The 25,818-nt window shown below is 36.7% G+C and overlaps 1 protein-coding gene and 1 pseudogene across 6 annotated transcripts in view; both read left to right on the top strand.

The window, feature by feature from the left end:
- Positions 1-25,818, top strand: part of LOC144323892 (E3 SUMO-protein ligase RanBP2) — a 92,649-nt gene that overhangs the window by 57,211 nt on the left and 9,620 nt on the right. For 2 of the 6 annotated variants that reach the window (XM_077914840.1, XM_077914839.1), the window contains exons 16-24: positions 1,802-1,981; positions 2,061-2,144; positions 7,125-7,260; positions 10,839-10,933; positions 11,850-17,007; positions 17,612-17,689; positions 20,237-20,404; positions 21,063-21,155; positions 21,728-21,906. In XM_077914840.1, the coding sequence (XP_077770966.1) occupies positions 1,802-1,981; positions 2,061-2,144; positions 7,125-7,260; positions 10,839-10,933; positions 11,850-17,007; positions 17,612-17,689; positions 20,237-20,404; positions 21,063-21,155; positions 21,728-21,906 (6,171 nt within the window). Of the gene's footprint in view, positions 1-1,801; positions 1,982-2,060; positions 2,145-7,124; positions 7,261-10,838; positions 10,934-11,849; positions 17,008-17,611; positions 17,690-20,236; positions 20,405-21,062; positions 21,156-21,727; positions 21,907-25,818 lie in introns of those variants that run through there. The other 4 variants (XM_077914842.1, XM_077914841.1, XM_077914843.1 and 1 more) reach the window with 3 other exon arrangements.
- Positions 86-1,453, top strand: LOC144323896 (large ribosomal subunit protein mL40 pseudogene; annotated as a pseudogene).

The following is a 25,818-nucleotide window of genomic DNA, read 5'->3' as shown; positions in this document are numbered from 1 at the left end:
GAGACACAGGCAGAGGGAGGAGCAGGTTCCATGCAGGGAGCCTGATGTCGGACTCTATCCCAGGTCTCCAGGATCACACCCTGGACTGAAGGTGGCGCTAAACCGCTGGGCCACCGGGGCTTCCCGGTGTTTCTTTTTTTAAACTTGGGAATCTAGCTTTTTTCCTACAAAAGTACTTGTTAGGGAATTTAGAAAAGGCTTATAAGGCAGAACATTCATTTTTTTGTTATCTTGGCAATGTAATCAAAGCAAATACTGCAGGAGCACCTGGGTGGCTCAGTGACTGAACACCTGCCTTTGAGTCAAGTTGTGATCCTGGGATCGAGTCCCATATTGGGCTCTCTGCAGAGAGTCTGCTTCTCCGTCTGCCTAGGTCTCTGCCCGTCTCTGTGTCTCTCTCATAAATAAATAAATAAAATCTGAAAAAATAAAGCAGTGAGCGGCAGATGGGCTGTGGCCATCGCGGCCCTGGAGTTTCCGCTTGTACTCTGCGCTTGTGGAGCGGGCTTCTGGGCACTTGGCAGACACATGAGAGAGACCCAACAGCGAGCTGCGTTACTGTCCTGGGAGCTCATTCCCATGAGAGTAGAACTTCTACGAAAGAAGAAAAAGGTAAATCCTAAAAAGATCAAGCAGTAAAGGACTGTTTGAAAAAAAGGATCAGATGACTGGAGAAAGCTAGCCAAGAGCTAATTCCCATTGAAGATTTTATTACACCTGTGAAGAAGCTCTTGGATAAAACAAGACAGCGGCCTAACATGGAGCTTCCCTTTTGAAGAGAGTGAGCAGAGAGCTCTGCTTCTCAAGAAGTGGTCCCTCTACAAGCATCAAGAACACGAGAAGGAGAGGGATGCCATCACATCCATGCTTGAGTCCCAGCAGGAAGCTCTGCAGGATATGCTGCTACTCATATCCCCAGAGCTACATGCGGAGGCTAGCTATCAAGTGGGACCCCAATTTGTTCCCCTTTGAAAGAGAAGGGCCAGATTACACACCACCAATCTCCAGCTACCAGCCCCCTGAGGGCAGGTACCATGACATCACCAAGGTGTACACACAGGTGGAGTTTAAGAAGTAGAGCTGCAGGCACCTGTCCTGTCCACAGAACACACTGCCCTTTCAAGCCAGAATGACCAGGGTACAGGCCTGCTTGTCACAGAATCAGGCATGCTGTGAATAAATACATTTAATCAAGAAAAAATAAATAAAAAATAAAGCAAATGTTGCAGCCTAAGGACCGCTGTTAATTTGGCAGTTAAACATTTCACTGAAATTAAAAGTAGTTGCTGACACCTTCAGAACATTTCTTCTCATCTTTACCATTTGCTATGGACTTTATTTTTTCTGTCAGCAGTTTGAGACTGTCATCATGGTATTAACTTTAGTTGTATTCATCCTTAAACATCATTTGTTGATTAATTCATGTTGCTGCTCTTATATTAGGGATGATATTGTCTGGTACATTCTGGCATCTGTGTTTCTCTCCCCATTCAAAATTAATAAAAAATTCAAAAATAATAAAAATAAAAACAGTAGCTTATTTTGTTCATGTGGAAAAACTTCCCAAGTTAACATTCCTCTACCATTATTGTTAACAAGAGAGAGAAAAACATCACACTTTAGCGTCAGAAGACTTTAGATCATACAGCAGTTTCATGTGTGTTCCTATGTAAAGTATTAAATGCTTATTATACAAAAGTAAGAACATGTAAGTAAATTAGTAAGATAAAGTCTTTGTATTTATTTCAGAGTTGTTTATTTTTGCAAACCAAAGCCCTTGATTCATGCCTTTTGTTTTTAGTTGCCTGTGCCACTGGAGTCCGTAAAAGAGATGCTTAATTCGGTTATGCAGGAACTCGATGACTATAGTGAAGGAGGTGCTCTTTATAAAAATGGTTCTTTGCGAAATGCAGATTCAGAAATAAAACATTCTACACCATCTCCCAGTATATATTCTCTATCACCAAGTAAAAGTTACAAGGTAAGTAGAAAGAAATGAATCCCTCCATTGCAGAATAGTTTCCATTCTAAATGCTTTAAATATTTTTTTATTTTTTTAGTTTTCTCCCAAAACTCCACCTCGATGGGCAGAAGATCAAAATTCTTTACTGAAAATGATCTGCCAACAAGTAGAGGCCATTAAGGTAAATTACTTAATATCTTTAAACTGTGCCTCTCTTATTCCCAGGTTTCTTCTTTGACTATTCCCTCACTTCTTTGTAAAGCTGTTCAAAATGTCCCTTTGCCATTCTACTGTAGAGTCCTCCTGTTTTGTATATGTCTACCATGAAATTAACCATATTATTTTTCCTATTTTTTAATTTAAATTTTTAAACTTTAATTCAAGTATAGTTAACCTAGTGTTACATTAATTTTAGATGTACAGTATAGTGATTTAGCAATTCTATATATTACTCTGCTTATCAAATTAAATGTATTTTTTTATTTAAAAATTTTCTTTATTTAAATTCAGTTAAGTTAAATTCAATTAAGTTAACATATAGTGTATTGTTAGTTTCAGGGGTAGAATTAGTGATTCATCAGTAGTATGTAACACCCAGTGCCCATTGCATTAGGTCATTAGGTGCCCTCCTTTTTTTTTTTTTTTTTTAAAGCCGAGGTTTATTTATTTTATTTTATTTTTTTAAAGATTTTATTTATTTATTCATAGAGACACAGAGAGAGAATGAGAGGCAGAGACACAGGCAGAGGGAGAAGCAGGCTCCATGCAGAGAGCCTGACTTGGGACTTGATCCAGGGTCTCCAGGATCACACCCCAGGCTGCAGGCAGCACTAAACCGCTGCGCCACCGGGGCTGCCCAGGTGCCCTCCTTAATGCCCATCACTAAATTACCCCATTCCCCCCACTCACTCCCCTTCAGTCACCCTCAGTTTGTTCCTTATAGTTAAGAGTCTCTTATGGTTTTTCTCCCTCTCTGTTTTTATCTCATTTTATATTCCTTCCCTTCCCCTATGTTCATCCTTTTGTTTCTTAAATTCCACCTATGAGTGAAATTATATGGTATTTGTCTTTTTCTGACTGATTTATTTTGCTGAGCACAATACCCTCTAGTTCCATCCATGTCATTGCACACGGCAAGATTTCATTCTTTTTTTTTTTTTTTTTTTTTTAATAATTTATTTTATTTATTCATGAGAGACACAGAGAGAATCAGAGACACAGGCAGAGGGAGAAGCAGGTTCCATGCAGGGAGCCTGATGTGGGACTTGATCCTGGGACTCCAGGATTATGCTCTGGGCCGAAGGCAGGTGCTAAACCGATGAGCCACCCAGGGATCCCCGATCTCATTCTTTTTGATATCTGAGTGATACTCTGGTGTGTGTGTGTGCATGCACGTGTATGTGTGTATATATAAAAAGCATTTTATATATGTATATATAAAACATATACATACACACATATATAGAAAATATATTTTGAAGTTTTATATATGAAACTATATATATAGTATATATAGTTATATATATATGTGTGTGTGTGTATATACATATATATATGTATATATATATATATAAAAACATCTTTATCCATTCATCTCTTGATAGATATCTTGGCTCTTTCCATAGTTTGGTTATTGTGGACATTGCTGTATAAACATTGGGGTACATGTGTCCCTTTGAATCACTATGTTTGTATCCTTTGGATAACTACCTGGTAGTATAATTGCTGGGTGGTAGGGTAGCTCTATTTTTAACTTTTTGAGGAACCGCCGTACTGTTTTCCATTGTGGCTGCACCAATTTGCATTCCCACCAAGATAAATGTGTTCTTAATCCCATTTACCTATTTTACCCATCTCCCCTCTGATAACCTCTGTTCTCTATAGTTGAGTGTGTTTTTCTGGTTTATCCCCCCCCCCTTTGTTTTGTTTCTTACATTCCACATAGAAGTGAAATCATATGGCATTTGTCTTTCTCTGGTTTATTTTGCTTAGCATTATACTCTCTAGATCCATCCACATTTTTGTAAATGGCAGGATTTCTTTCTATTGATTGATTGAAGATTTTATTTATTCGTGAGAGACGCACAGAGAGAGGCGAAGACATAGGCAAAGAGAGAAGCAGGTGTAGGGAGCCTGACGTGGGACTTGATCCTGGGACTCCAGGATCACGCCCTGGGTCAAAGGCAGATGGTTAACCACTGAGCCACCCAGGTGTCCTGGATTTCATTCTTTTTAATGACTGAATAATATTACTTTGTATATATGCACACCACATCTTTTTTATCCATCTCTCATTGGCCACTTGTACTGCTTCCATAATTTGGCTATTGTAAATAATGCTGCAATAAACATAGGGGTGCATATATCCCTTTGAATTAGTGTTTTCATATTCTCTAGGTAAATACCCAGAATTATGATTACTGGATCATATGGTAGTTCTATTTTTAATTTTTTAAGAACCTCACAAACTGTCTTCCACAGTTGCTGTGCTGTTTGTACTCCCACCAAGTGTATGAAGGTTCCGTTTTCTCCACATCCTTGTCAGCACTTAATTGTTTCTTGTGTTTTTGATTTTAGTCATCTTGACAGATGCGAGGTGATATCTCATTGTGGTTTTGATTTTCCTTTCTATGATGTTGAGCAACTTTTCATGTGTCTTTAGGCCCTAACCACATTTTTAATTTTTTTTTTATTTATTTTTTTAATTTTTTTATGATAGTCACAGAGAGAGAGAGAGAGAGAGGCAGAGACACAGGCAGAGAGAGAAGCAGGCTCCATGCACCGGGAGCCCGACATGGGATTCGATCCCGGGTCTCCAGGATCGCGCCCTGGGCCAAAGGCAGGCGCCAAACCGCTGCGCCACCCAGGGATCCCCCTAACCACATTTTTTAAATTACTTGTTTCTGCTTCCTCCACCAGGTGTGAATCCTTCAAAGGGAAAGATTCTTTTATCCAAAACATAGCAGCATTCCTGATATAGAGGTGGTTCCCAAGTGATCGAATTGAACTAGAGAAATAAACTAATCATATCTTGGTCTAGGAGTTCATTTCTCAGACTGATTGGTTGTGTGTGTCGTATTTTGTAGCTAGATATTGATATGTGGTCTGAGTTCCACATAACTTAATTATGTAAGGAAATGGCTATGTATTTGTGATCTTATTTTAGCTTTATGAAAGTAATCTTAACTGTTAGGCTCACAGAAGCTTTATTTACTTATTTGGAATTAGAAGTGCAAGTAGGTTGTTTCATCCTCATTGGATAAGAACTAAAGCACTGATAGTTTTGAAGTTACAGCAAGTAAATCCTGATGTGTGTGCGGTTATTACAGTGTTATCAGCAATGTGAGAGACCTAACAAAAATGCTGTTTGGAGGGAAACAGAATTTTGGATTTGCACAAAGTTTTGTATGTTAGTTTTATACAATTGTGGCCTATTATGATATTACATACCACCTTTGGGTTGTAAGTTCAGCTACCCAGGGTTGTATTCTGTAGAAGTGTAGTGGAACATTACTCTGTGTTCTGAAAATCTGGGTTTTAATGGTAACTCTGCCACTAATTAATGCTCTGAGCCAAGCACTTCATTACTTTTCTATTTGTGTGGCTTTTCATCTGTAGAGTAAGAATTGTTGAAACCACTTCTCAGCACATTTTGTAGGTGTTTGAATTTTTAAAATTATGATTATAGCATTAATTGCATGTTCAAAACTACAGTCCAGATACCAGTAGTGACTATTAAATTTTTCCAGGTGATTCCATCAGTTTCTAATTTTTGGATGTGTAGCATCTAGGCTAAACACAGTAGATGGATGAATGGGGAAAATTTTATTTAACTTGAAAATTCAACATATTTCTGATCTCAGTATTTAGGGTTTTGGGAAATACCTATTTGAAAACACTTTTAGAAGAAGAAAGCAGATATGCTGGTGTGTCTGTGACCTTACCTGCAAGCAGGCTGGTCAGATACCTGGACCCATATACAGATATTTGATACTGTTTTCAAAAACTACTGTTGACTGATGCCACTGTAGTTTCTTTGGAAAAAGAAGTAGTTTCTTGATAAGTGCCTGTTTTGTAAGGGACATTTTGTAGTTTCTGCGATTGGGGAGACTGTTGCCATTTAGTTGTCTGTAAAACAATAGAGATGTGATAACTAGCCACCTAGCCACTGTTAGAAAACAGTATGTCTGTTTTCTGTAGGCAGCAGGGTGGTATGAAAACATATTTGGAGTAAAATCTGGTTTGAATTCTAGCTGTGCTATTTCCTGTATCCTTTTTTCCCTCGTTTTAAGATGTGAGTTAATATTGTTACCTGGGTAAGGATTGAGAATTTAGAGTGCCTGGACTATATGATTATATACTTAATATATACTAAGCAGGTAACAGTTATTTTCCTTTTCCTAGTGGATCATTACAGCGTCAACCTTGAAGGATTTTTAAGCAATTGTGTATAGTATCAGGAGGTAATTTGGAACATTGAGTAGCCCAGATGGACTGGAGAGGAAAACAGTGGAAAGGAGGTGCTAGAAGGATGTTTGGGGCAATACTTCTGAGGACCAAAAATATCAGAGAAGTTTAATTTGTAGGTACTTGTGTTTTTGAGCAAGGAAGTGTCTTGGCTAGAGCTCAACTCTAGGGGCACCTAGGTGGCTCAGTTAAGCATCTATCTGCCTTTGGCTTAGGTCATGATCCCAGGATCCTGGGATTGAGCCCTCTGTTGGGCTCAGTGGGGAGTCTGCTTCTCCCTCTTCCTCTTCCTCTGCTTCTGCTCTCTCCTCACTCTCTCTCTCTCTCTCTCTCTCTCTCTCAATAAATAAAATCTTAAAGCAAACCTTAACTTTGGAAAGATTAATTTAGGCAAGTGTGGAATGGAAATGGAGATGAAGCCATCTAGGAGGTTATCAGTTTAGGTGATAGCTAACTGTAATCTGGAATGAATTTGGTAATATGGTACTAAGGAATGAAAGAATGGGAGGAAATAAATTTTAACAAATTGAGGATCATTTTCTTAAATCGGCCCCTAATACATAGATCTTACTAGAATATTGAATCTCTAAAAACACATCAAGTATTTAAAGTACCTAAATTTAAAATATTTATTTGCTCTAGCACTGTTTCTGGCATGACAGAGTTGCTTACAGTTGTTTTCTTTCTCCAACAGAAAGAAATGCAGGAGTTGAAACTACATAGTAGTAACTCAGGGTCCCCTCATCGTTGGCCTGCAGAGAATTATGGACCAGATTCAGTGCCTGATGGATATCAGGGATCCCAGACTTTTCATGGAGCTCCACTAACAGGTTAGTTGGCAACTAGATAATTCCACATTTTAGTAAAATCACTGTACTTTCCCCTCCTTTACACAATAACTTGTGAACTCACCTTGTCTATATACATTTGTGTATATATACATGTTTATATATGTCTGCTTATATGTTTCTTAAGTTGTGTTTGGTATTACTGAGATTTTTATAACTCTAAGCAGAAACAAGCTTTATCTTATCCTCTTTGTATATAAAGGTTTAAAGAAACCTTTAATATGTATGTCAGAGAAGCTGACACTGAGGTAGAACTATTCCTTACTTTTGGCAAATGTTACCTGATATTGTTAGGCATTAAGAGATGGCTAAATAAAACCTTCTTTGGAATTATTTTGGTGATATACTAAGAGGTATGATATTCATAGGAAATCTTGTGTATTTTGAAATGCAATGGTCATACCGATAAGGAAGGAGTTGGAGCTTGGGCTATACTGGAATTTGAAGTTGTGCTGTCTAGTAGATAGTGATCTCTGAGTCAGTTTGTGTGCTAGAAATGTGGGGATAAAACTTGCCTCACATTATTGTGAACATTTTTGTATGTGTGGGTGTGTGTTAGGCATTTACTTAGAGTTATAGTAAACACTTAATGAACGAGGGGTGTCCCGTGGGTTGTCTGTGTGCAGAAGTGCTTTGTGCATGTAATTTTACTTAATCATGGTAACCCAGAATGGTAGATGCCATCATGAGTTCATTTTTTTTAAAGATTTTATTTATTAGAACGAGAGCAAGAGAGATACCACAAGCTGGGGGTGGAGGGGGAAGAGGGAGAAGCAGATTCCTGGCTGAGCAGGGAGCCTGACATGGGGCAAATCCCAGGACCCTAGGATCATGACCTTAGCTGAAGGCAAATGTGTAACCGACTGTGCCACCGAGGTGCTGTATGAATTCTGTTTTTATAGATGAGGAGATAGGTTTAGTAAGGTTAGTTAATTTATCCATTATTGTATGGCTAACTGTTGGTAGAGTCAGGGTTGAAACTTGAGTGATCTTAAATGTAAAGCCATTTGATAGTATGATATATTGCCCCCAGGCAGCCAGAAATGATAATAAAAACAGGTTTCTTTGGCATGAGATAGATTGCTGAAATGGTAGTAGTATGCTTTTTTTCCTAAATGGTTTTAACCCAGGGAAGATTTAGAGTAGTATGTTCCAGTTTAGATGAGCACATGTATATGATGGTCCATAGGGGCATACTGAAGGCAGCCTCACTATCCTCTTTTGACAGTGTCTTCTAAATGCAGACAAAATAAATCTTTGTAAAGTCAGACTTACTAAATGTTATAAGTCATAGATAAATACATGAAATGTCAAGAGTTCAAACATTGCTCACTTAAAAACCATGTGCACTATGTAGAGCCTTGCATAGAGAAGATAAGTAAACTGGCTAGCCTTTTCTAGGGCTTTTTGAATGCTGTGTGGAATTGATCATTTGGCACCTTTTGAGTCACAATTTCCATTTCTTCTGTGTACAGACATAAATGGTCTTCTGGTTGTTAAACATAACATTCACATTGTCTCATTTTATTCTTGCAATTACCCTATGAAATGTGTAGAAGCAGCACATCCTCATTTTACAGTTGAGAAAATGGAGACCCCAAACAGCTAATTGACAAGGTCACAAAGCAGCTTTGTGGCCCTGAAAGGAGAGCTCAAGTTCGCTGTTATGCATTCCTGTGCTCACACATTTTGTTTTTCTTAATGAAAGTAAAAATATACCAAGATTGTATATTTGTTTTTTTTAATAAGATGATTAAAAAACTTGATTAATAAACTTACAGGAAATATTCAGAAGTCCTGAGCAATGTATACTAAAAACTAACTGTACCATATAGAATGCTATTAACGTTTTGGATCATTTCCTTCTGGTCCTTTCTCTTTGTATGTGTAAAGAATTTTTAGTGAGATTTTTATCATTATTATGTTGTAAGTAGATGAGTGATCTGTTTTTGAAATATCAGAGTTCTGAACATTTTTCTTAAATGTTTTTTGAAAATACTATTAACGAATACAGGGTATCCCATCATGTAGAAGCATTGTAAATTTTATTCCCTTACTATTTCCAGTTTGTTATAAATAATGCTGTGGACACATTCTTAGGATTGTTAGAGTATTAAAAAAATTTTTTTTTGTGTTGGAAAATTACTTTCCGGAAAAGCTATGCCAGTTTACACTCTTTTCCCATCATTATCTGATAGTGCCCATCTCATTGCATTCTTGCTTAGTGTTAACTATTATTAATTTCTAAAAACCTTCAATTTTTAAAAACAAAAATGATAATTAGTTTTTATTTTTTATACTAGACATGTTCAATACTTTATAATCTTTTATATTTCCTGAGTTATCTGTTTATTTGGTATTTTTTTCTGTTAGATTAATTTTAGTAGGTTTATAAGAACTCTTTAATTTTTTTTTTCCCCCACTATGGAGAGTCACTAGTCACTGATAAAGTCACTAGTTAAATTTTCAGACTTTATGATTCTTGGCTCATATCCATTAGCTTGTTCTGTGTTCTGTTCCTTTTTTTCTCCCCAGAATGTTTCCACAATAACCATCTTTACCAGGTAGTTCCATTAGTTTTCCAAATTCAAACTTGGGCTTCTTTAGCAATTTTTACTTTTCTAGTCACTGTAAAGAGAAGATAAGTAGACTGACTAGTCTTTTCTTGGTCTTTTTCAGGGCTTTCTAGAATCAATTGTTTAGCCCCTCTTGGGTCACAGTTTACATTTCTTCCACGACAAGGCATAAATGGTCTTTAAGTTGTTTTGTTTTATGATAAAGCTTTTCTCATAAAACAGATCAAGCAAATGATGGTTGGTAGCTTTGCCCTGAACATGAGTGTCTTCTAGTTGTTGGTTTCCTGGTGAAACTCATACAAAACTGATGGAACAAATAGTTTGGACATCAGCATGAGTGTTGGTCATGATGTGTCTTTTTTTCTTTTTTTCTTTTTTTCTTTCTTTTTTTTTTTTTTTTTTTTTTTTTTAAGCCAAGGAAACACATTTTGGTTACCTGTGAGATTCTTTGTGAATTTATCAGGTGATTTTTGACTGGAACGTTTTCAGCTTGAGTTTATAAAATGTAGCCTTATCTTCCTGAAAGTTTTCGAGGCTCACACTTTAAAAACATGGTCCCAAGGCCATCAGATGCATTTTGGTTCCTTAAGTCCTTTCTGTGACCAGTGTATCCCAATATTTCTGATGTTGAACATAGACTGTGCTTTCATATCATACCAATCTTTCTTAGAAAATGGACCAAACGCTTTCTTCTTGGCTCCTTTTTGATGCTTGTTGTGAGGCGCTTGTTCTTGTTGACCACTGTGGTGCTGCTCTCTTACTCCTCATGTGTCATATTTAGGGTTTTTTCCTAGTTTGTCATTTGATAATCTTCTTTATGGTATATTTTGATGTATAGAAATTTAAAAAAATCTATAGTTAAATCTTTCTTTGATTTCTATTGCTTTTGTAATTTATAGTTCTTGCCTAGATAGTCTTAACTGTAGTATAGACTTTTTTAACTGTTTTCTTTCTTTTCTTTTCTTTTTTTTTTTTTTTTTTTAGTTGCAACTACTGGCCCTTCAGTATATTATAGTCAGTCACCAGCATATAATTCCCAGTATCTTCTCAGACCAGCAGCTAATGTTACTCCCACAAAGGTAACAAAGGAATAATTTATACATTTATAAATATCTCCTTTTTAATTGTTCAGGCTTCCTTCAAAGAAATTCAAGAAGTAGTTCAGCATTAAAACTTATATTCCCATAAGATACAGATATTTTAAATTTCTTTCCAGATATAGAAGTTATGCTTCTTATTCATCCTATTTTTATGTTACAATACGTGTGAACATTTAGAATATTTTCTAAATGGGGTGGTGGTGGTATTGATGATGGGTCCTCCATCATTTTGTTTTTGGCGGAAATAGAACTAGAATGGCCTTGCTGAACCACTATGTGGTAAGTACTTTAGGCCTGAAGTGGCTATGTAGGTGTCTATTAACACCCAGTATTACAACCATAGTTGAGCTACAAAGCTTTGAAGACAGATAGCTTGGGTGCATTTAGACCCTGGCTCTTCTCACTGTGACCTTGGGCAAGTTTCTTAATCTCTCTATGCATTTGTTGCCTCATATGTAAAATGAGGATAATAATCCCTTAATTCATAGGGTTTTTGAGGATATTAAAATGAGATATTATATAAAGTGCTTAGGATAGTGCCCATTAGGCACATTAGTAAATGCTTGATAAATGTTAGTCTCCATCATCATCATCATTATTGTTAACATCATTTGACACATTATTTAGGAATAAAGAAGAAAATTATTCTATGCATTTATTGTAGAATTGGATTTTTAAAATTCTGTCATTAGTTAAGGTAATTTCCATTATATACCAAGAAAGGAGTATAACTGTAAGTATCTTTGTAAGCAATGTCTTCTCTCAATGCTGTGATACATACCTTAATGATATCTTTACCTTATAATGCTCATGTTTGTAGTTTGTGAGAATTGGTATCTAGTTATCTGTAGTATTGTGGACAACCTACAAAAATTTTTAATTTTTTTTCTTTTAGGGCCCAGTTTATGGCATGAATAGGCTTCCACCTCAGCAACATATATATGCCTATTCCCAACAGATGCATACACCACCAGTCCAAAGCTCATCTGCTTGTATGTTCTCTCAAGAGATGTATGGTCCTCCATTGCGCTTTGAGTCTCCTGCAACAGGAATTCTATCACCCAGGGGTGATGATTACTTTAATTACAATGTTCAACAAACAAGCACAAATCCACCTTTGCCAGAACCAGGTTATTTTACAAAACCCCCAGTTGCAGCTCATGCTTCAAGATCAGCAGAATCTAAGGTTATTGAATTTGGGAAAACTAATTTTGTTCAGCCTGTGCCAGGTGAAGGAATAAGACCATCTTTGACAGCACCTGCACACACAACACAGCCAACTCCTTTTAAATTTAACTCCAATTTCAAATCAAATGATGGTGACTTTACCTTTTCTTCACCGCAGGTTGTGACACAGCCCCCTTCCACAGCTTACAATAGTAATGAAAGCCTTTTAGGTCTGTTAACTTCAGATAAACCTTTGCAAGGAGATGGCTACAGTGGATCAAAAGCTAGTCAAACCGTTGGACCTCGAAATATGTTCAGTTTTGGAAGCAAAAATGTGCCTGGACTTTCATTTACTGAAAACATGGGTCCAAATCAGCAGAAGAATTCTGGTTTTCGTCGAAGTGATGACATGTTTACTTTCCACGGTCCAGGGAAATCAGTATTTGGAACACCTGCACCAGAGCTGGCCAACAAGAGTCATGAAACAGATGGAGGGAGTGCCCATGGTGATGACGATGATGATGGCCCTCACTTTGAGCCTGTGGTACCTCTTCCTGATAAGATTGAAGTAAAAACTGGTGAGGAAGATGAAGAAGAATTTTTTTGCAATCGTGCAAAATTGTTTCGTTTTGATGTAGAATCCAAAGAATGGAAGGAACGTGGAATTGGCAATGTAAAAATTCTAAGGCATAAAACATCTGGTAAAATTCGTCTTCTGATGAGACGAGAACAAGTATTGAAAATCTGTGCAAATCATTACATCAGTCCAGATATGAAACTGACCCCAAATGCTGGCTCTGATAGATCTTTCGTTTGGCATGCTCTTGATTATGCAGATGAGTTGCCTAAACCAGAACAACTTGCTATTAGATTCAAAACTCCTGAGGAAGCAGCACTTTTTAAGTGCAAGTTTGAAGAGGCCCAAAGCATTTTAAAAGCCTTAGGAGCAAATGTAGCCACAACAACAAATCAGGCTATGAGAATTGTAAAAGAACCCATGAGTCACGATAACAAAGATATTTGCAAATCTGATGCTGGTAACATGAATTTTGAATTTCAAATTGCAAAGAAAGAAGGGTCTTGGTGGTATTGTAATAGCTGCTCATTAAAGAATGCTGCAACTGCTAAGAAGTGTGTATCATGCCAGAATCTAAACCCAAACAAGAAAGAACTCCTTGGCCCACCATTAGTTGAAACTGTGTCTGCTCTTAAAACTGACCCAGAAAATACTTCAGATAGATTTGCATCGATGACTCCAAAGAAAGAAGGTCATTGGGATTGTAGTATTTGCTTAGTCAGAAATGAACCTACTGTATCTAGGTGCATTGCATGCCAGAATGCAAAGGCTGCTAACAAAAGTGGATCTTCATTTGTTCAGCAAGCTTCCTTTAAATTTGGCCAGGGAGATCTTCCTAAGTCTGTTAACAGTGATTTCAGATCTGTTTTTTCTGCGAAGGAGGCACAGTGGGATTGCAGTGTATGCCTTGTACAAAATGATGGAAGCTCTGCAAAGTGTGCTGCTTGTCAGAACCCAAGAAAACAGAGTTTACCTACTTCTTCTGTTTCAGCACCTCCTTCTTTTAAGTTTGGTACTTCAGAGATAGGTAAAACCCCAAAGAGTGGATTTGAAGACATGTTTGCTAAGAAGGAAGGACAATGGGATTGCAGTATTTGCTTAGTGCGAAATGAAGCAAATGCTACAATATGTGTTGCTTGTCAGAATCCAGGTAAACCAAGTCTATCCACCTCTTCTGTTCCAGCACCTGCCTCTTTTAAGTTTAGTACTTCAGAGACAAGTAAGGCTCCAAAGAGTGGATTTGAAGGAATGTTCACCAAGAAGGAAGGACAGTGGGATTGTAGTATTTGCCTAGTGCGAAATGAAGCAAGTGCTACCACGTGTGTTGCTTGCCAGAATCCAAGTAAACAAAATCAGCCTGCTTCTGCTGTTCTAGCACCTGCTGCTTCATCAGATACATGCAAGGCTCCAAAGAGTGGATTTGAAGGAATGTTCACCAAGAAGGAAGGACAGTGGGATTGCGGTATTTGCTTAGTGCGAAATGAAGCAAGTGCTACCACGTGTGTTGCTTGCCAGAATCCAAGTAAACAAAATCAGCCTGCTTCTGCTGTTCTAGCACCTGCTGCTTCATCAGATACATGCAAGGCTCCAAAGAGTGGATTTGAAGGAATGTTCACCAAGAAGGAAGGACAGTGGGATTGCGGTATTTGCTTAGTGCGAAATGAAGCAAGTGCTACCACGTGTGTTGCTTGCCAGAATCCAAGTAAACAAAATCAGCCTGCTTCTGCTGGTCTAGCACCTGCTTCATCAGATACATGCAAGGCTCCAAAGAGTGGATTTGAAGGAATGTTCACCAAGAAGGAAGGACAGTGGGATTGTAGTATTTGCTCTGTGCAAAATGAGAGTTCTTCCTTAAAATGTGTGGCTTGTCATGCCTCTAAACCAACTCATAAACCTGTTGCAGAAGCTCCTTCAGCTTTCGCGTTGGGCTCAAAAACTAAGTTAAGTGACTCTTCTGGAAGTCAGATTGGAACAGGATTTAAAAGTAACTTTTCTGAAAAAGCTTTTAAATTTGGTACTACAGAACAAGGATTTAAATTTGGGCATGTGGATCAAGAAAGTACACCTTCATTTACATTTCAGGGTTCTTCTAGTACAGATTCTAAGTCAACAAAAGAAGGATTTAGTTTTTCTGTCCCTATGTCTGCTGATGGATTTAAATTTGGCATTCAGGAGCCTGGAAATCAAGAGAAGAAAAGTGAAAAGCCCCTTGAAAATGACACTGGTGTTCAGGCTCAGGATATCAGTGGTCAGAAGAATGATAGTGGTGTGATTTTTGGTCAAACTGGTAGCACTTTTACCTTTGCAGATCTTGCAAAATCAACTTCAGGAGAAGGATTTCAGTTTGGCAAAAAAGACCCTAATTTCAAAGGATTTTCAGGTGCGGGAGAAAAATTATTCTCATCACAAAGTGGTAAAATGGCTGATAAAGCTGACACTTCTGCTGACCTTGAGAAAGATGATGATGCCTATCGGACTGAGGACAGTGATGACATCCATTTTGAACCAGTAGTTCAGATGCCTGAAAAAGTGGAACTTGTAACAGGAGAAGAAGATGAAAAAGTTCTTTATTCACAGCGGGTAAAATTATTTAGATTTGATGCTGAGATAAGTCAGTGGAAAGAAAGGGGCCTGGGAAACTTAAAAATTCTCAAGAATGAAGTAAATGGCAAACTGCGAATGCTAATGCGAAGAGAACAGGTACTAAAAGTGTGTGCTAATCATTGGATAACAACTACCATGAACCTGAAGCCTCTCTCTGGCTCTGACAGAGCATGGATGTGGTTAGCGAGTGATTTTTCTGATGGTGATGCCAAACTAGAGCAGTTGGCAGCAAAATTTAAAACACCAGAGCTGGCTGAAGAATTCAAACAGAAATTTGAGGAATGCCAGAGACTTCTATTAGATATACCACTTCAGACTCCTCATAAACTTGTAGATACTGGCAGAGCTGCCAAGTTAATCCAGAGAGCAGAAGAAATGAAGAGTGGATTAAAAGATTTCAAAACGTTTTTGACAAATGATCAAACAAAAGTCACTGATGGAGAGAGTGAGAGCTCTGATGCAGGTTCTGCCAATGCCTCCGATACAATCAGCAAGCCAAATCCCGAAAACACAGGGCCCACACTGGAGTGGGACAACTATGATTTAAGGGAAGATGCTTTGGATGATAGTGTGAGTAGTAGCTCAGTGCATGCTTCTCCATTGGCAAGTAGCCCCGTGAGGAAAAATCTCTTCCGCTTTGGTGAGTCAACAACAGGATTTAACTTTAGTTTTAAATCTGCTTTGAGTCCATCTAAGTCTCCTGCCAAGTTAAATCAGAGTGGTACCTCAGTTGGCACTGATGAAGAATCTGATGTTACTCAAGAAGAAGAGAGAGATGGACAGTATTTTGAACCTGTTGTACCTTTGCCTGATCTAGTGGAAGTGTCCAGTGGTGAGGAAAATGAACAAGTTGTTTTTAGTCACAGAGCAAAACTCTATAGGTATGATAAAGATGTTGGTCAGTGGAAAGAAAGAGGCATTGGTGATATAAAGATTTTACAGAATTATGATAACAAGCAAGTTCGCATCGTGATGAGAAGGGACCAGGTGTTAAAACTTTGTGCCAATCACAGAATAACTCCAGACATGACTTTGCAAAATATGAAAGGGACAGAACGAGTGTGGGTGTGGACTGCCTGTGATTTTGCAGATGGGGAAAGAAAAGTAGAACATTTAGCTGTCCGCTTTAAACTACAGGATGTTGCAGACTCATTTAAGAAAATATTTGATGAAGCAAAAATAGCACAAGAAAAAGATTCTTTGATAACACCTCATGTTTCTCGTTCAACCACTCCCAGAGAGTCTCCATGTGGCAAAATTGCTGTAGCTGTATTAGAAGAAACCACAAGAGAGCGGACAGATTTAACTCAGGATGATAACACAGCAGACGCAACTTCAGAAGTTGGAGAAGTATCTAGCACATCTGAAGCAACAACAAAAGCAGTGGTTTCTCCTCCGAAGTTTGTATTTGGTTCAGAGTCTGTTAAAAGTATTTTCAGTAGTGAAAAATCAAAACCATTTGCGTTTGGTCACAGTTCAGCCACTGGGTCTTTGTTTGGATTTAGTTTTAATGCACCTTTGAAAAATAACAGCAGTGAAGTCAGTTCAGTGGTCAAGAGTGGGTCTGAAAGAAGAGTGGAACCTAATGGTGAAGAGTCGAAGAATTCAGATAGCAAACAGTCTTCAGACGGCAAAGTCAGAAATCTCTTTGCTTTTCCAAAGGAGGAGTCCTCAACTAATTACACATTTAAAACACCAGAAAAGGGTAAGCACTTAGTCTTTAATGTGAGCAAATTTTTCTTCCATTGATTTGTAACTATTTTCCTTAACGCATATACTCTTTGTAGAGTACTAATGTTTTAGTAAAAGTTGGGTCATAAACACAGTGCTTCATGAACAGTGAAAATACTGGTATAGATTTTTTTTTTCTCCCTAAATGTGTTTCCCTGTGACTGTTTAAATAGCAACAAAGAGTGGGTGTGTGTAGGTCATTTAGGAGATCTGAGTAACTGGAAGATATTTATATCATGTTTAGTGCAGAGAGCAAGAACCTAATATAGTACCAAAGTTTAGTGACTCGTACTTAAATCACAAACATTAACTCAAGTCTCATTTTTTTTAAGTGTTCATTCTTCAATGTAGTATTCTCTTGTCACTCAAAAAACGTGGTACTGAGATGTACATATAATATATATAAGGTAGTCTTACCACTATTTATTAAATGATCAAAGAATGAAACTACCAGGATAAATGAATATGTGAGACAGCCAAATTGGTATAAATTGAGGGTCTCTGGCTTTTTGTATTTTAAAATCACATTCACTTTGATTCTCAAAATGTTCAAAAACAAAATACTCTTTATTTTCTAGGATTTAATTTTAGCCTTTTTAAATCTAATCCAATGGCTTTTTGGACCAGCATCCCTTCCTCACAGCCTGAAAACAAAGGTATAGAGCTAGTATTCTCAGTATGAGATGACTTTTTTTTTTTTTTTAAAGGAGCTGGTAGTCCTTTGCAAAATAACTGGCTGTATGAAATTAAGGACTTAACACTACAATGTGCATGTTAAAAGAATGTCTGTTTAAACAAGTACTTTTTGACTGGTGGTGTATGATACCCTTTAATACTGTTTTTGTTTTTTTAATGTACTCAGATATCATGTTTTCTCACTCCTGTACAACAATATTTTGAGATAGATCCATGTGGTCTTTACCTTTTGCTGCTTTGTGCTTTGTTACTGTATTATTTTCGACTCTGCTTAATGAAGACCTGTGTTTTTCTAACATTTATTTTTAGCCAAAGGTAATGTTTGTGAGCATGTATACACATGGAACAGTTTCCCTTTTAGTTATCCTTTTGGACAGGGTTTAGAAAAATAATATTTGAAAGTAGACCCCGTTTTTAATAGCGACCATTATATACCTGGTATGTTAAAAAAGTCAATGTTGGTATTAGAGAGGAATAATAGGAAGTGGGGGGGGGTCTATTGAAGACCTTCAGGAGCAAGGGTAGGGAAATGTAAACTGTTTATTAGTATCTAATAACATATCTTGAGCAGCCCAACTATGTTCAGTGATAAAATGACAATCCTTGATTTTGGGGCCCATCATTTTTAAGGTATACCAATCATAATACTAGCTAACACAGCTCTTAACCTTCATTCTTAAGAATGTATTCCTTGAGAAATTATGTGAAAGTGTGGACTTCTTCCTGTAAATGACATATACTTGCATGCATACTATGGGACCCTGGGTTAAGAATCCCTGGCCCAGGCACCTGGGTGGCTCAGTTGGTTAAGCGTCTGCCTTCAGCTCAGGTCATGTTCCCAGGGTCCTGGGATCCAGCCTTGCGTTGGCTCCCTGCTCAGCAGAGAGCCTGCTTCTTCCTCTCTGCTGCTCCTCCTGCTTCTGCTCTCTCTCTCTCTCTTTCTCTGTCAAATAAATACAATCCTAAAAAAAAAAGTATCCCTGGCCTAAGAGCAAATTTACCAGTATAGTACAGTAGGATGAAGAGCCTTATTCTGTTTCAAGTCCAAGAATGTCAGGGCCCCGAAGGACCTTAGGGATGGAGGATTTAGACATGAGGAAACAGGCCTGATTGGGCTATCTGAAGTGCCCAAGTTGTCTTTACTAGCTAACAGCAGATTTGGAATAAGAATCTGTATCTTACAGTATTGTAATTGATACCATGTTTTTCTATTTAAGGAGAGTAAAAGGAAAGTTTAACTTTGTAAAAGGGCTCCAGTTCTCTAGATCAGATCAAATATGACCTGTGTATGTAATTTAGAATTTTCTAATAGCCACATTAAAAAACAGAATTTAAAAAAAGTGAAAAAAGGAAGCAGATGAAATTAATTTTAATAATCTATCCAGTTATATCTGAAATACCATTTCAAGTTCTAATCAATACAAAAATTAGAGATTTCATATTTTTTTTGTTTTTTGTTTTTGTACAAAGTCTTCAAAATCCAGTGTGTATTTTTTTTTTTTTTTTTAAGAGGGAGAGCTAGCAAAAGTGTGCTCACAAATGGGAGGGGCAAATAGAGAGGAGAGAGAGAATCTCAAGCAGACTGCACACTGAATGTGGAGCCCCATGCAGGGTTCAATCTTACAACCTGGAGATCAAGACCTGAGCCAAAATCAAGAATTGGACGGTTAACTGACTGAGCCACCCAGGTGCCCCAAGAGTGTATTTTTATACTTGGAGTAGGACTCAGTTTGGACTAGCCACATTTTAAGTGCTTTAATAGCCACATGTGACTAAGGTACCATCTTGGACAGCACCAGTTGGCACATGATTTGTTATCTGTTCCCTTTGCCAGATACTCTTCTTTATAGACAACAGCATATCATATGAAGAATCCCTTTTTTTTCTTTGTGTTTTGCTTTTGTTGTTTTTCAGCTATTAAAATGATCTTAGATTCCTACAGTATTACTTACCCCTAGGATAACAGTGGGTTTTGATTTGGTTTTATATGTTATCTGCTTGGAAATATGCAAAACTGGTATAACTGATCACTCGCCATCCTTGACAATTGTTAACTTTCCTTGTAGGAACTAATCAAGGTTAGCTTTGCATTAGTTTCGTATTGATACTAATCTATGCTCATGATTTCTGTAAGTTTTTTCCATTGTTGCAAATGCATGGATATTTTGCTAAACTATTGTTTAGCATGCCAAATATGGTTATGGCAACACTCTATAAATACCTTTTACAATTATAACCATTAATAGTAGTTTTTCTTGATCAGTGAGTAAATGAAATATTTTTTTGGTTTTAAATAGATTCCTTGTTCATTAAGGGTTTTTGACAGAATGTTAAGTCAGGCTTATAATTCTTTACAGAGCTCTGTCTACATCACAATTGGTGTTTTCATCACCATGCTATATTATAACCTAAAGATAAGTCCCATGGTTTTTATTTTCAGTTAGGATATTGATGTTAATACCTATGTAATATCTTGTCTTTATAATTTTTTTGGACTTGTTTTATAGCAAAAGAGAAGGAAAAACCTGAAGATCCTTCCTCAGATGATGATGTTTTCATTGTATATGAGTTAACGCCCACCCCTGAGCAAAAAGCTCTTGCAAGCAAACTTAAACTTCCTCCAACTTTCTTCTGCTATAAGAATAAGCCAGATTATGTTAGTGAAGAAGAGGATGGTAAGCCTTTTGTTATTTTAAACACATAACATTCTTTTCATGCTAGTCTTAGTAATTGGGGGGTATATTTAAATCATTTTTAAGATTGCCTCTTAGAACCCATCACTGCTGTCTTTGTAGGTAGTTGTCTATATGTATATAAATAGTCAATGGATGTAATGATTGAAACAACTGCACTTACCAAGTGAGGATTTTATGGATGCCTACTATGAGTTGAGCAGGCATTTTTGAGAGAATTGAAAACAGTCCTAATTTCCCTGTAGACTTAGAGGGATCAGAGAGTAATGAGGCAGATGGGTGTTTGATTATGGAAAACTTTGTGAGGCATATCAGAATTTTTTAGCCAGGGTCGTACCATGTTCAGAAAGTTTCAGTAGGACCAGTTGAATTTAGTAGTGTAAAGGATTGGGTTGTGGGACATGGAGACAGGAAGATGAACTGAAATAATAGAGTAGCTCAAACAAGAGAGCCTGAATGAAATTTCTGTAATGTTAGGAGAGGTATTAGGAAGATAGAATTGGTACAATTGGGTGTTTTTTCAGTGTGGGGAGTAAGGGAAGGTATGAAGTTGGAGGATAATTTCTAGATTTGTGGCTAGAAAAATTCCTGGAACTTACTAGAAACTTTTTTTATTTAATAAAATCAATTATAATTTAAGATGAAGATTTCGAAACAGCTGTCAAGAAACTTAATGGAAAACTCTATCTGGATGACTCAGAAAAATGTAGACCATTAGAAGAAAAGCTAACAGGTATGTTTTTTAGTATATGTGCTGCCGAAGCGAGCACGCTAACAGGTATGTTAAATTAAAATTGCTAGTTATGCTAAGTTAAAATTACTTATAATTTTTATGCATTTATTTATGAGAGGGAGAGAGAGAAAGAAGAGGGTGGAGAAGTAGAGGGAGAGGGAGACAGAGAATCTTAAGCAGCCTCCATGCCCAGTGCGGAGCCTGATGCAGGTGTTGATCTCAGAACCCTGAGCCAAAATCAAGAATCGGATGCTTAACCAACTGAGCCACTCAGGCATCCCACTCTAGTTAAAATGTGTTTTTAAAAAAATCTTCTGTTTAAAAGGAATCTTCTAATCTGATCATTTTTATAATTACCAGTTTTACTCATGTACTATTCCTACGGGTGATTTAAAATATTTGAAAATAACATGAAGTGTAAAACATTGTTTTCATGGGTATCCTTGTTCTCCGTTAGCATTCATAGGTATTGCTATCTGGGTCTGTAATCTGTAAATTGTATTGAGGATCTCTTTTGGAGAGTAGTTGGACTTCTATAACTTTCTTTTGCTTTTATTCTGTGGGATTTTCAGATAATGAAAAAGAATGTGTTATTGTTTGGGAAAAGAAACCAACAGTTGAAGAGAAGGCAAAAGCAGATACGTTAAAGCTTCCACCTACATTTTTTTGTGGAGTCTGCAGTGATACTGATGAGGACAATGGAAATGGGGAAGACTTTCAGTCAGAATTTCAAAAAGTTCAGGACTCTCAGGTAAGAGCATCTCCATTATTTTCCTTCTGGCTCAGTTGCTTTTGTTGATGGCAGTAGACTAGAATGTTCTTACCAAATGGTAATAATGTGTCATGGTTAGAAAATAGGTGTCTATTTACTAATCAGCTTTGACCAAAGGAGGAGGAATTTTGTTCTACATAGAGGACTGTAAAGGTTCATCCTTATGTGTATGTTGGATTTTTGTGGGGATGGGAGAAATTGACTGAGTAGATATCCCTAAGAGTGTTATTACCACAATACCAAGATTGATATTAAGTAGTTCATTTTTCATGAGTTTATTTTGTGATGGGCAGAGTGGATACGAAGTAGCATTTGAGACTCAGTTCCCTTGGCCTATACCTTGGTTTGTCAGTTTCGTCATTTGATTACTTTCTTAGCTCAATTGTAGTGATAATTTTAATAGCTATCAACACAATGGTATCTTAATTTGTATTCCACAGAAAAGAGAAGACAAAGTCCCTGTCTAGTAATTGCTTACAGTGTAATATTGGCATGTATTCAGAACGTTCCTGCCCTTCAAGTAATACTGTTTTTTGTTTGTTTTGTTTTGTTTTGTTTTGTTAGAGAGATGGTTATTGAAGTAGGGTCCTGGAATTAGTTACAAATGCAGTGGTTTATTTAAAGGATATGTGACTAGAGAGAGATGTGTGGTGTAAACACATGGTCTGAGTCTCTAAGAAATTGATTACTCTTTGTTAGTCTTTCTGACTCTGAGGAGTTTAGCTGGCCACCTAGGATGTGTAGGTTTAAGCTTAATTCATCAGTACACATAAAATTAATGACCATCAGTGGATGTAACGATACCACTTTCCCATTTATAACGACAGATTTATTTGTGGAAATCTGAAGTTTTTACAGCAGTGGCCTCACTATGTTGAATCTAAAGTGTATTTCAAATTACTTAACAGTTTGCGTGGACTCACTGGAAGTACACAATATGTAATGGCTGTTACTCTAATTGCTAGATGCTAGAGGCTTTATCATGTAGTTATTCATTCAACAAATACAGTAAAGTCATATTAATATAAATTTGGATTATGCAAATTTATACAGTGATTTAAACATGGCCTTTTATGTGCAGAACTTAAAATTAGTTATTGATTTAAAATTCATTTATTTGAAAACTTAAAACTGAAAAATAATTTCAGTTCTGATGCACAGATTGAATTGTACATCATTTATTCTTTTCCTTCTTGTGGTGCCACTTTAGCCAGTATACAAGGACTTGGTATCTTTTGTCATTGTTTTGTGAACCATGCTGTTTATAGGAGTTTGATACCTTATTTGAAGCGACAGTTGTGTTATTTTAAAATCTTCCTCATTGTTATAAATTAAAATGTCCTGTAACACTCTTCACGATCTTCATTAAATATTAATATTAGTGACTGTCCAAAAATACTTTTAGTACCAAAGTTAAATGTGATAAATCTCTATAAAGATTGAAAAAAATGCCACAATAAGCTGTATTTTGGAGGAGAGTAAGCATCCTTTAATACACAGAGATGAAATAGAAAACTAAAAACAATTAAAGCTAAAATACACTCTAAGAGATGTAATTTACATTCTCTCATAATGCATTGTTCTTGCTTTATCTTTATACTCAGTCTACTTTACCTTGGATTTGCATCTGTTGCATAAAATGCTTAAGTGTCCTCTGTTTATAAGTGTTCACTGTGAGCTAGCACTATGCTGACGATTGGGGATACAGTATTGAACAAAACAGAAGTAATTTGATTTGTCTGTATTGAGTTTTCCATTCAAGGACTCTAAGGTGAGGATGCATTAGGAGCTGAATTAAAACCCTTCCTATCACCCAAACAATCTAGCCAACTTTTTTTGGGTAACATTTATTGTGATATAATTTATATACCATACAATTCACCCATTTTAAAGTGTACAATTCACTGGTTTTTAGTATATTTACATGGTTGTGCAACCATTACCACAGTCCGTTTTGAACAGTTTTATTACCCCAAGACAACCTCTGACCTTTAATAGTCCTCACTCTTCCCCATTTCCCCCTAGCTGCTCCAGCCCTAGAAACTACACTGATGGACTTTCTGTCTCTATAAAGTTCGCTTGTTAGGGACATTTGTTATAAAAAAAAGTCATGATGATATGTGGCCTTTGTGTCTGGCTTCTTTAATGTTTTCAAGGTGTATCTACATTGTAGCATATATATGTATGTATTGATTTTAATGGCTGAATAATAATACTCCATTGTATGGATATACCACATTTCATTTATCCATTCATTTGTTAATGGCCATTTGGGTTGGTTTTACTTTTTTGGCTATTAGGAATAATACTGTTATGATAGCATAAAATGTTTGACACAAACATAGAGTGAATTCTCTTTTCCTAATGCTTTGGTATGTTAAGAAATAAAGACTTTCTTTATTTGTAGTAATTTTTTTTTAATTTAGAGAAGTAAAATTCACTTTGTGTGTCTGTTTTCTGAGTTCTTACACATGCCTGAATTTTTATAATTTTCACCACAGATAGGATACATCTCCCAAAGTTTCCTTCATATCATCCTTTTGTATTCAGATTCTCTCCCACTTATATCTTCTAGCAGCTGGTGTTTTCTGTTTCTATATTTTTGCTTTTTCCTAAGCAAAACATCTAACATCTGAATGAAATCCTACAGTGTGTAATCTTTGATACTGGCATTTTTCACCTAGCATAATGCCCTTGAGATTTGTCCTAAGTTATTGTGTGTAGTAATAGTTTGTTCCTGTCTATCACTAAGTATTCCATTGTGTGGATCTACCACAGTTTATTTATTGATTCATGGAAGGTTATTTCCAATTTATTTTGCTCTTTTTCTAGTTTCTTACAGTAGAACTGTAAATTACTTATTTAAGACCATTCTTCATTTCTAGTATATTTAGTGCTGTAAGTTTCTTTCTAGGAACTATTCGGCTCTATCCCACAAGTTTTACTGTGTGGTATTTTCATTTACATTCAATTAAAAATATATATTTCCCTTGAGATACTCTTTTTGATATATGTATTAGTATGTTACTTCCAAATATTTGGTAATTTTCCAGATATTCTGTTTCTAATTTCTAATTTAATTCCATTATTGTCTGTGAACATATTTTGAGTAATTTTAGTTCTTATAGGCTTAATGAAGGCTGTCTTGGTGATTGGTGTGCACTTGAGAGGAATGTATAGTCTGTTCTTTTGGGGTAGAGTGTTCTATAAATGTTAAGATGAAACTAGTTGATACTGTGTTCTGTGTTGTCCAAGTTTCAATATATCTTTGATTAATTTTTTTGTCTCCTTGTTCTTTTTATCATTGAGTGAACTGTTGCTAGGCATAATTATAGATTTGTCTGTTTCTCCTATTAATTTTTGCTTGATAGAAAGTGTTGCCTCTGAAGCAAATTGTGGAAGTTGTGGGAATTGTGGGAAGACATTGTGGGAATTGGTTTTCTTTCCTTTCTTTTTCTTTTTTTTTTTTCCTCTTTTTCCATCCCTCCCTCCCTTCTTTCCTTCCTGACTCTCATGAGACACAGAGAGAGGGGCAGAGGCGCAGTCAGAGGGAGAAGTAGGCTCCCTGTGGGGAGCCTGATGCGGGACTCCATCCCAGGACCCCAGGATCAGGACCTGAGCTGAAGGCAGATGCTCAACCACTGAGCCATCCAGGCGTCCCTATTATTTCTTTCTTAAATGTTTGATAGAATTTACCACTGAACCATTTGGTCCTGGAAGGATATTAATTGATCTTTAATAGATGTAGGCCTGTTCAGATTATCTGTTTCATTTGTGAGTTTTGGTAGGTTGTATCTTTGAAGGAATTGGTCCATTTTTTTATGTTATCAAATTTGTGGATTTAACGCTGTTCATGAAATTCATTAAAATTTATTACCCTTTTAACATCCA

This window comes from Canis aureus, chromosome 11 (genome assembly GCF_053574225.1).
Source record: "Canis aureus isolate CA01 chromosome 11, VMU_Caureus_v.1.0, whole genome shotgun sequence".
Taxonomy (NCBI): domain Eukaryota; kingdom Metazoa; phylum Chordata; class Mammalia; order Carnivora; family Canidae; genus Canis; species Canis aureus.
The sequence above is the reverse complement of the archived record's forward strand: the minus strand, read 5'-3'. Positions and strand labels throughout refer to the sequence as shown.